Consider the following 12,623-nt stretch of genomic DNA (forward strand, 5'->3'; position numbering starts at 1 on the left):
TTTTATTGTAAGAAATACTTTTACTTTGACCCAATTAACAAAGGAGCTTTCAATATGATAAGATTTCTTCACTTTCCATTAAGGGAATAAATATGGTTATGCTTAAAGGAGGAAAAGGGACATTTAAAGAAACATTGGGGAAAATGTGGAGGTGACAAAACACAGGCTTAGTTTGCTTTTATACAGTGGTGGTTTTGTTATTTACATAAGCAATATATACGGGACAGGAGCTTTTTAAAATCTAGTAAAAAGTAAAAATTTTTGCCCTTTTTTTAATGTTTCCATGTAAGAAAAAATAAGTTCCTCTTATAGCTCTTGAATTAATCACAATTTAATAATCATTTCATATTAGAAGACTTAAGTGTTGCATTTCACCCAAGCAGACTGTAATCCACAAGTAGTAATAAAAGGGGATTGATTTATATCATAGCAGGAAATAAAGGTGATAATCATTGTTAATGATTTTTAAAGAAATACATTTCTATCAAACTTTAGAGGAATCCTTCATAGCCCAAAGAAATGTAATTTAACTCAAATTTTTAACGAGTAATTAAAAAAAGATGTAGAACATAAATTAAAATGTACTTTAAACAAGTTCCAAATATACTTATTAAATATAAAGATGTTAGCTCTTGGTACGTAAGAAAATATTTACAACTAATAAGAATATTGTAGAATATACATGTTCTATGTATAAAAATAAGTAAAATATAGTACAGACCAAAGGATCTTTTCTAAACCAGGTTTTATCTGTGCAACTCTCTTACAATACCATCCCACTAGCATTACTGGAACTCATACATGCATGGAAGAAATCTAACCATAGTCTTGCCTTAAAGCTCATACTTCCTTTTTAGGGCCTGTACATCTTCTAAAGTAAAATGTTTGTTTGGTGTGTCTGAGAGGTCATCAAAGAGCTGTTCAATTTGCTTCTTCTGGCCCTTGCTAATTAGTGTCAACATCATCTGGAATAAAGAGAAAAACTGTATTAGCTTAATTAAGAAAAACATGAACATTTTAAAGTTACAGAAACCCTGGAAGAAAATCAATCTCTTATTTTTCCACTTACCATGAACCTTTCTACTTTACTCAGATATAAAAGATGCTGATACACCAATGAGGGATCTTTACCAAGATTATTTTTCAGAGACTGAATGAGGAGGAGGAATGTATCCCCTTCAAGTTTGTTACTCAACAACATTGGCAAATCTTTCGGTTCTGTGATGGTTAAAAGGTGTGCACAGGCTTGTTTATCGTTCCGCATACTGAAAGCATTTATAACCTGACCAAACTCATAGGCATTGTTAGGCTTGGTGATGGGTAGTTTTTCAGAGTATTCTGGTGGCCCACTACTGGTTGTGTCTCCGTTCTCGGAGGCACGGCAGTCAGTGGAGAGCTCCTCCGAGGTCCTTCCAGGCTCTTCTTCCTGGCCTTCGCTCACCTTCATGAGGGAAAAAATGATACTGTGACGTAACAGCCACTGCACACATCCCAAGCTACATTTATTAAAATGGGAAGGAACTGGAAAACACTAGGCGGCTATATTTTAGTCAAATTCTAAGTGTGTAATTTATAATAGTAAAATCTATTCTTTTTAGGAAGAAGTTTTAAATATCCATTCATGAAAGTATTAAAATTTTTTATAGTTTTCCATGAAAGATGACCTATATAACAACTTTATCTCAGGGCACCTGGGTGGCTCAGTCGGTTAAGCGTCTGCCTTCGGCTCAGGTCATGATCCCAGAGTCCTGGGATCAAGCCCCACACTGCACTGGGCTGGCTCCCTGCTCCGCGGGAAGCCTGCTTCTCCCTCTCCCACTCCCCCTGCTTGTGTTCCCTCTCTCGCTGTGTGTCTCTGTCATCAAATAAATAAAATCTTTAGAAAGAAAAAGAAAAAACTTTCTCTTACATTTAACAGAGACATGAACATTTTTTTCTTCCCTCCTTAGAGGAAAAATACTTCTGGTTTTCTCACTTTTTGGCTTTTACTCTATAATGGAAATATAAGGTGATAAATATCACCATTTATGAATACACAAGAATTCAGGAGCCAACTTTTTTTTTTTACGAGAGCTTGTATGGGTGCGCGCACACATTGGGGGGGGGGATGCGTGAGAAGCAGCGGGAGGGAGAGAATCCTAAGCAGGCTCCAGGACTCCACATCAGCTCAGAAGCCCAAAGCAGGGCTTAATCTCACAACCATGAGATCATGACCTGAGCTGAAATCAAGAGTCAAGACTCAACTCACTAAGTAACCCAGGTGCCCCATGAGCTGACATTCTTCACCGAAGGCAAAGCAAAAAGCTGGAGCACAAGACACTGAGTTTGATTCAGGACTAGTCCAAGATCTCTGATGAGGCCAGTCTTGTTTCAGAGTGCTAAAAAGGCCTAAATCGATCTAAAAAATCTCTATGGGGTATGGCAAGGCCACTGAAATTTGAATCAGTCCTATCAGGATTCTCCAGGTCTACCCTGAAGCAAAGTTCAATGACCACAGGCCCCCAGAGCAATCTGGGGTGGAAACAATGCAAACTGTAGGCAGGTGGGGAGGGGGGAGGGGTGGAATGCAGAGAAAGGAGGAATTGCAGTAATGCAGAATCCCAATACCCTCCATGGACCCCAAGCTGGGAAATACAATGGCTAATTATGGCAAAGGAAAAGTTTTGTCTCTGTAACTGGTTAAAATTTCTTCACTGGAGATTAAAATAAAAAATTTAAAACATTTTTGTAGAACTCATAAGAATCTGACTTAAAAACATTAAATAAAGATTTTATTTATCTGACAGAGAAAGACAGAGAGGGAACACAAGCAGGGGGAGTGGGAGAGGGAGAAGCAGGCCTCCTGCCAAGGAGGGAGCCAGATGCGGGGCTCCATTCCAGGACCCTGGGACCATGACCTGAGCCGAAGGCAGACGTTGAACGACTGAGCCACCCAGGCGCCCCTGAATCTGACTTTAGAATCCAATATAAAATCCCCCAAAGAGTACCTTCAAAGATAATGAAATACCTCTTGAATCTCAATTTTCCTTCTCTCCTTTTCCTTGTTGAATAATGTTGTGTTGTCCTTAATGTTAAGGAATCTGGTTACCTCTTCCAGTTCCATCTTTGCCTCAACAATACTTGAATCTAGTAGGAGAACTTTATTGAGATCGTTCAAACTTTTCTGATAATCCTGAAAGTAGAAAGCAGAGAAAATAATTTTCATAAATAAAAGGGCACAGATTAGCTCAAGTGGGAGTGAGAATAAGCTTGAGTAGCACAGAACGTGTACAGGGGCTCCCTTTAGTACCTTGATGATAACGTCAGGCCCATACAGTAGTCTTGAACTAAAATATTAACACCCATAACACAGAACACCCACCAGAGAAGAAAAGGCATGGAATCTGGAGTTGGAAGACTCAAGTTCAATTCGGGGTCACCACAACCTTCACAGTCCCTGGTATACAGCAGGCATTTGTTGTCTGCTGAGTGAGTGAATGGAAGAACCACCATCCTCATGTTAGCACCTACTAATTATGAAACTGGAACAAAATCCTACTTAATCTTTGAATTTCAGTTTTCTCATCTTTAAGGATAACAAAAGCTTCTCTACTCTGGTTTTCACCAAGGCTGTATCAAGTATAAATGAATTAATAAGGAATACTTTAAACCTATGTAAAGGGCTATCCAATGTCACTTGTCAGATAATATCTTGCACCATAAAACCCTTCAAAGTGGTACGCTGTTCAAACAGGCTGGCAGCAACATTTATTCTTCCATAGAGTCAAACAATACATGGGGGGGGGGGTGAGGGAAAAGAAAAGGAATCTAAGCTTAACAAAACACAGCAAAGAATCTGGTGGTAGAGACAAGATACCACAAAATCACAGTCTGATGTGACAGGCCATTCTAGAACTACAGACTAGACCAATGTTTTCATTAAACCAAAATTAATTCTGTAAGGAGGCAAAGAATTCCAATGATGTGTAACCTCCCCAAGTATTCATGACCTGCCAATAAGCTCATGCGCTGGAGGCTGAGGCCCGGGTTAGACAGGCTCGTGGTTATGGGACGTTCCTGGGGGGCTCGCTGGGGGGCCACAGCCCTCCCCCTCCACCCAGCAGGACACTAGAGCAAAAGTGACCTGTTTAAAGAGATTAACGTAAATCTGCTCTCATTCAGTAAAAAAGGTAAATTATTTACAAACCATAGTAGAAACCTGCTACAGAAAAACAAGTGACACTGTATTTCCATCCGAAGTGTTCCTGCTGGGAACCATACTGAGAGGCAAGGAATGGGGCAGCAGAACAAGTTGAGGTAGTAATTAACTGCTAACTCTTAACCATTCTCTCTGCATTTTCAAAGTATTAGTTTACTCCCAATAGCCCTATACATACTAACTGCTGTCCGCATTTTAAAGATAAGGAAACTGAGGCATCGAGAGAATCCTTGGGACGATCAAGGCAGCAATGCCCACCAAGCAAATGAGAACACAGTTGCGGAATCCCAGTGAGAAGCCTGAAAACAGATTGTGAGCTATGGCCTTGGAAATGGAAGAAGTCCCACACCACTGGAAACAATATGTTTTTTGTTTTGTATTGTATTTAAGAAAAATCTGTGCCTAGGGGCGCCTGGGTGGCTCAGTCGTTAAGCGTCTGCCTTCAGCTCAGGTCATGGTCCCAGGGTCCTGGGATGGAGCCCCGCATCGGGCTCCCTGCTCAGCGGGAAGCCTGCTCCTCCCTCTCCCACTCCCCCTGCTTGTGTTCCCTCTCTCGCTGTCTCTCTCTGTGTCAAATAAATAAAATCTTAAAAAAAATAGAATCTGTGGCTAAAGAGCGATCTGTCTGGTTGGAGGAGACCTAAGAAAACATGAAATAATACTTTGATAAAGAGTTACAACAGGGGCAAGCAAATGTAGAGAGAGAACAAGAGCACAGGAAGAGGGAGGAGCCCGTCTGCCAGATCCCAAGAATGGTCAGGTAGCCCTGGCCCCTATGGAAGCTTCTGTCTTAGGAAGGGAAACAATCTTTAAAAAGTAAACGAATGAATAAAGTACGGACTATCACTAATGCAATTAAGAAAGCCAAGGTTTTCTCTGGATACTAACGAGGGGGAATGAGTCTCCTTTTGATACCCTTGTCAGGGAACACAAGCCCTGAAGGGAAACAGGCATGCAGTGGAGGGAAGAGCAGGGCCTACACAGAGAAAAGTGTGGCTCCGGCAAAAAGGAGGACATTAAAAGTTGCTAATTACTGCATTAGGGCCTTAAAAAAGTATAATCACAGTATTAATAGATGTACTTAAAATGTGGTAACAATTATATGACTGTTTGATATTTTTGGCCTTACAGCATCCCCAATTAATGGGCTGCACATTCCCTAAAGCAACACCATGGGCTCGTCACCACTATGATCCACAGTCTAGCGCATACATGGCACTCAATAAGAGAAGTTCTAAAACAAAATACCACAGGATTTAACTCACATGTGAAACTTAACAAAACAATTGAACACGGGGGGGCGGGGGGAAGGAGAGGCGGACCAAGAAACAGGCTCTTAACTATAGAGAACTGGTTACCAGAGGGGAGGTGGGGGGGGTTAAGGAGGTGATGGGGACTGAGGAAGACACTTGAGATGAGCACCGGGGGTTGCATGGAAGTGCTGAATCACTGAATTCTATACCCAAAACTAGTACTGCGCTGTAGGTTAACCGGAATTTAAATAAAAACTTGCAAGAAAAGATAAATTCTGAGTGAAAGCTTTTAATTTTCAAAACTGGCGCGCGCGCGCACACACAAAGTTAAAAGGCATCTAGAAAACAAAAGATCTAAGAAAGCAGAGTACTCAGCTGCTAACTACAGGTAGGGCACCTGCTCACTGCAAGCCTCTGTGCTAATTCTCGTTACAGACACACTAAGGAAGTGGATCCGGGCGTGAGTTCTGATGCATTTGATAAAAGCAGCTGTCGCCTTTGAAGATCGTGAAATTAAATTTGCTTGGCACATAACTCAAAATTATAGGATATATAAATGGAAGCTACAAGAACTCAAACCAGAAACACAAACTGCCAGCCTCATAACCTAGTGGGATAGGATTACTCAAATTTGGGATTCTCTTTCTGCGTAATACAATTTCTAGAATTCATTCCAAAGAAGTATAAAAAGTCTTTCATTAGGTACACCTTCTGCCTTTATGTGAGGAAAACAGGTTCAAAGTATGAGGCAGCCAGTATGAGGTAAACGTGCTTTTAGAGTCTGGACATACGTAAACTCATGAGTTGTCAGGCACACCTACCCTCATGTGCCCGAATCCATTAAACTCAGAAAAAGCCGAGTAAATTTTGAAGAAGCCTCTCTTACCTCATGGTGCTACACACCAGCTAAGAAATCTTTACGTGAGGTTTATGGATGGGTGTGTCACTAACAGAAGGAGCGGGGGGGGGGGGGGGGGGAGCGGGCCAGGTCACATGGGGGGCTTCCGGGTCGGCGGCAGATGCACCCACATGCAGGGAGGTGGTGCACGCCAGCACCGTGTCGACAGAAGCTGCTGTGCTCAGGACCCTTGTGGCCGTGGCCCGATGTACCTCTTCGCCTGGCTCTCGATCTGCGTCCTTCACAATATCCTTGATAACACACTGGGCGGGAGATGGGGGGCAGGCACGGCACGGCCCCACTGGCCTCGGGATCCTGCCACAGCAGCTGCATGCGTGCAGCTCAACCACAACCTCTGTGGATCCAGGATCTAGAAACACAAAAGCCTGAGCCCTCAATGCACACAGCTTGGACTCATTTGCTACACTAGGCAGAAACGTAACTGCCCTCTCCCAAAAAACCCAGGTTTTATAGAATATATTTTTAGATATTGCCCTGTCAGTGATGGGCATGGAACCTAAAGAATTATCTCAAACTCAATAAGGTCAAACTGAACTATCCCTCTCCCCAATCAAAACTCTCCCTCCTCCCGAATACCCTCCATCATCATACTGCACCACTCAATCCCCAAGCCAGGAAGCTGGGAGGTACCCCCCCTGCTCCTTCCCCCCTACACGTTACTGCTCAGGATGTTTACCTTCAAACGCCCTGGAATTAACCTCTCACTTTCTGCTATGGGCTAAACTGTGTCCCCCTGAAAATTCCTCTGTTGGGAGGAATTTTAACCACAGCACTTCAGAATGTGACCGTATTTGGAGATAGGTTCTCTAAAAAGGTAACCAAGTTAACATCAGGTCATTAGGTTGGGCCCCAATCCAGTGGGACTGGTGTCCTTATAAAAAGAGGGAACTGGCAGACAGACGTGTACAGAGAGAACACAGCTATCCACAAGCCAAGGAGAGGGGCCTAGAGCACATCCTTCCCTCACAGCCCTCAGAGCGAGCCATCCCGGCTGCCAGCTTAATCTCAAGATTAAGAACTCTAAGAACCGTTAAGAAAATACATTTCTCTTTAAGCCACAACGTGTGGTACTTTGTTATGGAAGTCCCGGCAAACTAAGAGACCTTCTCTCTTCCCTCTGCTATTCGTTACCTTCCTTCAGGCAACTGCTTCTTACTTTGGCAGCTTCTAACCAATCTCCCTACTCCACGCTGGGCCCCCGGTGATCCAGCTTTGACGCTGCTGCCAAATCTGATCCATCATGCCCCCCCTGACCCTTAGGGGAATCCCACCACCTTCAGGATCAAGCCTATCCACCAGAGCAAGGCCTCCCAGGCCCTTCATAATCTGACCATCTCTCTCCATCCCCATTCCCATCTGCACCTGGTCTCTCGCTGTACCAGTTCATGTACAAGTTCATAAAAAATGTGGCAAGGAATAATCGTAACAGTTTTATTCTTAACAACCCCAGAAGGGAAACATCTAAATGTAATTAACTGGTGAATATGTTAAAAAAAAAAAAAAAGTTGTAGTATATTCAGTAATAAAACTCAGTAATAAAAAGAAACAATTCCTGATATTCACACAATATGGATGACTCTCAGATGCTCTGCTGAGCAAAAAAAAAAAAAAAAAAAGCCAAAGAATACAGTACATTCTATATGATTATACTTATGTTACTGCCGAAAAGAAGCAAAACTAATCTAATTCTAATGATAGAAACGAGATGAATGGCTGCCTGGGGGTGGGTGTGGAAGGAGGGGAATGGGTATAGGGAACTTTCTGGAGAGATGGGAATGTTATTTACCTTGATTGGAGTGGTGGCTACATGGGGATATACATTATTCAAAAATCAACAACTAAAATAAGAAAACAATTCTACTTACAATTGCATCAAAAGGAATAAAATATCTAGGAATAAACTTAACCAAGAAGGTGAAAGATTTGTACATAGTATAGTGAAAAGTATAAGACACTGATGAAAGAAACTGAAGACAGAAATAAATGGGAAGACAGTTTGTGCTCATGGGTGGAAAAAATTAATATTGTTAAAATGTTTACACTACTCGAAGCAATCTACAGATTCAATGCAATACCTATTTAAAATTCCAATGGCATTTTTCACAGAAATAAAACAAGCAATCCTAAAACTTATATGGACCTGGTAACACCCCAAATAGCCAAAGCAATCTTGAAAAGGAACAAAGCTGGGGGCATCACAATTCCTGATTTTAAACTATATTACAAAACTCCAGTAATCAAAACAGTACAGTACTGGCATAAGAACAGACACAGAGATCAATAAATCAGAATGGAGAGCCCAGAAATAAGCCCATGCATATATGGCCAACTAATTTACGACAAAGGAGCCAAGAATTCTCACTGGGGAAAGGACAGTCTTCAATAAACGGTGCTGGGAAAACTGGACCACTATCTTACACTATACACAAATATCAACACAAAATGGATTAAATTTGAACATAAGACTTGAAACCATAAAACTCCTAGAAGAAAACATAGCCAGTAAAGCTCCTTGACACTGGTCTTGGGTTTTGGATTTGACACGAAAAGCAAAGGTAACAAAATCAACAATAAACAACTGGGACTACACCAAACTAAAAAGCTTCTGCACAGTGAAGGAAACAAAATGAAAAACTACCAAGTAGGAGAAAATATTTGCAAATCACGTATCTAAGAAGTGGTTAATATCCAAAATACATAAGCAACTCCTACAACTCAGTATCAAAAAAAGAATCCGGTTAATAAAAGAGCAGAGGAACGGAACAGACAGTTCTCCAGAGAAGACCTACAGATGGGCAACAGACACATGAAAAGATGCTCAACGTCACTCATCATCGGGGAAATGCAAATCAAAGCCACAATGAGGTATCATCGCACACCTGTCAGAATGGCTAGAATCAACACCACAGGAAACAACAGGTGTTGGCGAGGATGTGGAGACAGGGGACCCCTTATGTGCCGGCGGTGGGAATGGACACTGGTGCAGTTATTACAGAAAGCAGCACGGAGGCTCCTTAAAAAAACTAAAACTAGAACTACCAGGTGATCCAGCAATCCCACCTCTGGGTATTTATCTGAAGGAAATGAGAACACTAAATCTAAAAGATACCTGCACCCCCATGTTTACTGCAGTAATATTTACAACAGCCAAGACGTGGAAACAACCTAAGTGTCCACCACTGAATGAACGGATAGAGAAAAGGTGATATAGCTACACAATGGGAGTACTATTCAGTCAAACAAAAGGAAATCCCTGCCATCTGCCAACAACATGGATGGATCCCAAGGACATATGCTAAGTGAAATAAGGCAAATAGAGAAAGGCAATTACCATACGACTTCACTTGTACGTGAAATCTAGAAAAAAACAAACAAAAAACTGAATTCACAGATATAAAAACTAATTGGTGGTTGTCAGAGGCAAGGTGGGGAGTGGGGAGTGGGTGACATGGGTCAAAAGGTACAAACCTCCAGTTAAAAGTAAGTCATGGGCATACATATAATGGACCGCCTTAACACTGTACCGTGTATTTGAAAGTTGCTACAAGAGTAGATCTTTAAAAGTTCCCATTACAGGAAAAAAAAATGGTAATGATCTGTGCTGATGGGCTGCTAACTAGACTTATTGTGGTGATCATTTTGCAAATCGAATCATTATGCCATACACCCGGAACTAATATAATGTTATATGTCAATTATATCTCAACTTAAAGAAAGTCAATGACCTGTAGGCTTACAATGTGTGAATTTCATTGTATTAGGCCCTAAAACAAATTGGTTTTTAAGAAATACAATTTCAAGAAATGCCACAGCCCAGTATGTTCTAATTTGTCCTTGTGATGTTACTTTCTACAAAAATGAACATTAAAGTATTTCCACGCAGAAGACTCAGCCTAAAGAAAAGTGTAAATTATACTTTGAAAATAACGGTGTGATTTTCTTAGAGAAGAACATCACTCCGCAGTCTCACGCTGATAACCAACCAGCCAGTTTAAAGCCCAAATCACCATCCGCTTCCCAATCTCTGATGTGTCTCTACCAACTTCCCCTGGGTGAGTCAATCTTCCGTTCCGAGGCCTTCCTCCCACCCCCCAGACAACCCCAATCGTTTGGTGGAGGAATCCAGTGGCACCACTGGTTGCCTTCAGTGATTCAGTAGCAAACCTTCCTGTCCCTTAAAGTGGACCTATGATTAACTAATAAAATTCCTAGAAAATCAGGAAATAAATCCTAATCTTTGAGCTGGAAGGAATCTTAGAAATTATCTAGCTCCACATAAAAGGTAGGGGAAATCTGAGGCCCATTCCCAGGTGTCAGGACTGGTTGGCACAGAAGCAGGATTAAATCCCAGGATAATCTCACTCCCTTTCCATGATCCCAGGATTTATGTTCATAAAAACCACATGCTGTTTTCAGAGCTGCAATTTACATATTAAAATGAAGATTTCCAGGGCACCTGGGTGGCTCAGATGGTTGAGTGTCTGCCTTCAGCTCGGGTCATGATCTCCAGGTCCTGGGATCGAGCCCCGCATCAGACTCCCTGCTCAGCGGGGAGTCTGCTTCTCCCTCTTCCTCTGCCTCTCCCCACTGCTCCTGCTCTCTCTGTCTCAAATGAATAAAACAATTCTATTAAAAAAAAATGAAGATTTCCTCACCTTGAGTCCCTTATGAGCCAGAGCTCGTCTATAGCACGCTTTCACATTCCCGTTATCGATCTGAAGTGCACGATCACAGTCCTGCTTTGCCTCTTCAAACTGGCACAGCTTCAAGTAACAGAGAGCTCTGGTGTAACGTTAAGTATGAAAGTAACGATGTATTATCAACAGCGAAGACAACGTATCTCCAATCACAGCTTTTTCTTGCAATGCATGTAATCATGGCATTGGGGATACAACTGCAAACAAAATACAGTCTGGGACCCTCAAGGAGGCTACAGTCTAGTGGAAGAGAAAGACAATTAAAACAAGCAAACACAGTAAAATCTAAACAGGATGCTTTCTCTGGGAGCACACAGCTGAGAATATCACGGAATCTGGTGGGGCTGAGGCAAGGGCAGGAGTAGTCAGGGAAGACTTCCCGGAAGAAGTTACATTTAAGTTGAAGCCCAGACCATGAGGTGGGAATTATCCAGTGCAAAGGCACTGGGCCGAGAGTTAAGATGTAGGAGGGGAGTGGTGGCCAGGGGCCCAGCAAGAGCAGAGTCTCACAGTGAGAGAGAGAGACAGAGAGCGAGCGAGTGCACAGTGCTCTTGATGGGCTAAGAAAAGCGTCATATGGCTGGGTACAGGGATGAGCTAAAAGGGAGGACAGGCCAGATGGTGAAGGGTCCCGTAAATCATGGCAAGGAGGCTGAGCTTTCTCCTGAGCTTTGTGGAGGTCCACCAATGCGTTCTCAAATAGGGCTAACATGTTTACCAGGTTTTAGAAAGATGGTTCGAGCTATAACCTTGGAGAAGGAGACAAGAGGGAACAAGACTTGCAAGGTAGTATGGAGGGTGCTGCAAACATCTAGGAGGAGCCGGTGGTGGCCCAGGACAGGGGTGACAGTGAGGTCGGAGAGAAAGACTCCCGCCAAAGAGGAATTTGGAAGGAGGACATCCCAGTTTGCAGACAGCCCGGGAGAGGGAGGCGTCAGTCAGGAGTGCAGACAGGAGTGGAGTGCTCGGGTCTGGAGCCCAGAGGGAGATGGACAGGGCAGCAGGCAGTGGGCACACCGGAAAGGTGGTAGGGGGACTGGGGAGAAGATGGACTGGCCCAGAGAGCATGCAGGGTGAAAAAGGGATCTGCGCCTTCAGAACCCCGAGAAGGTCAGGGGAAGGAAGGCCTGTGGAGGGAGGAGAAGAGATGTGCCGGGTGAGCCGCCGGTACTGACAGCAAAGGGCGAGGCGGTTTCAGGCCCAAATGAGCGGCCGCCCATACCCCAGACTGCAGAGGCTGAGCAGAAGGGGAGAACACTAGCTGGTGGAGTTAGTGACAACGTTTTTGACAAAATGGTTGCCAACAGAGGAAAACATGCACAAAAACAAAGCAGTGAGAGGTCCGAGTAAAAAGAACTCATCTGAAATAGCTAAGAAAACGTGTGCTGGGAGTCCCTGCTCTTTAGGAACTATCCTCACTCTTCTTTGTCACCCCAGACTCTACCTAGTCCTGAAAATCCCCACATCACTGGAGTCTAGATAGCGATCTTTTACCATCATTGTGGTAAAGACTGCCTCTCAGCAGCTTTCCAGAACAACCTGCCCATTCCTGCTAC

General features: G+C 43.0%; 1 protein-coding gene across 1 annotated transcript in view; it reads right to left on the reverse strand.

The window, feature by feature from the left end:
- The window catches only part of SPAG1 (sperm associated antigen 1), a 65,392-nt gene continuing 52,769 nt past the window's right edge, over positions 1–12,623 (reverse strand). The window contains exons 16-19 of the mRNA XM_028110327.2: positions 11,026–11,152; positions 3,008–3,172; positions 1,070–1,441; positions 1–965 (exon numbers count right to left, since the gene is read on the reverse strand). Coding sequence (XP_027966128.1) covers positions 834–965; positions 1,070–1,441; positions 3,008–3,172; positions 11,026–11,152 — 796 coding nt within the window. The 3' untranslated portion in view covers positions 1–833. The remainder of the gene's footprint in view (positions 966–1,069; positions 1,442–3,007; positions 3,173–11,025; positions 11,153–12,623) is intronic.

The sequence above is a fragment of the Eumetopias jubatus genome, unplaced genomic scaffold (assembly GCF_037043125.1).
Source record: "Eumetopias jubatus isolate StellerSeaLion01/CBP00866 unplaced genomic scaffold, mEumJub1_p1.0 scaffold_4, whole genome shotgun sequence".
NCBI classification, from domain to species: Eukaryota; Metazoa; Chordata; class Mammalia; order Carnivora; family Otariidae; genus Eumetopias; species Eumetopias jubatus.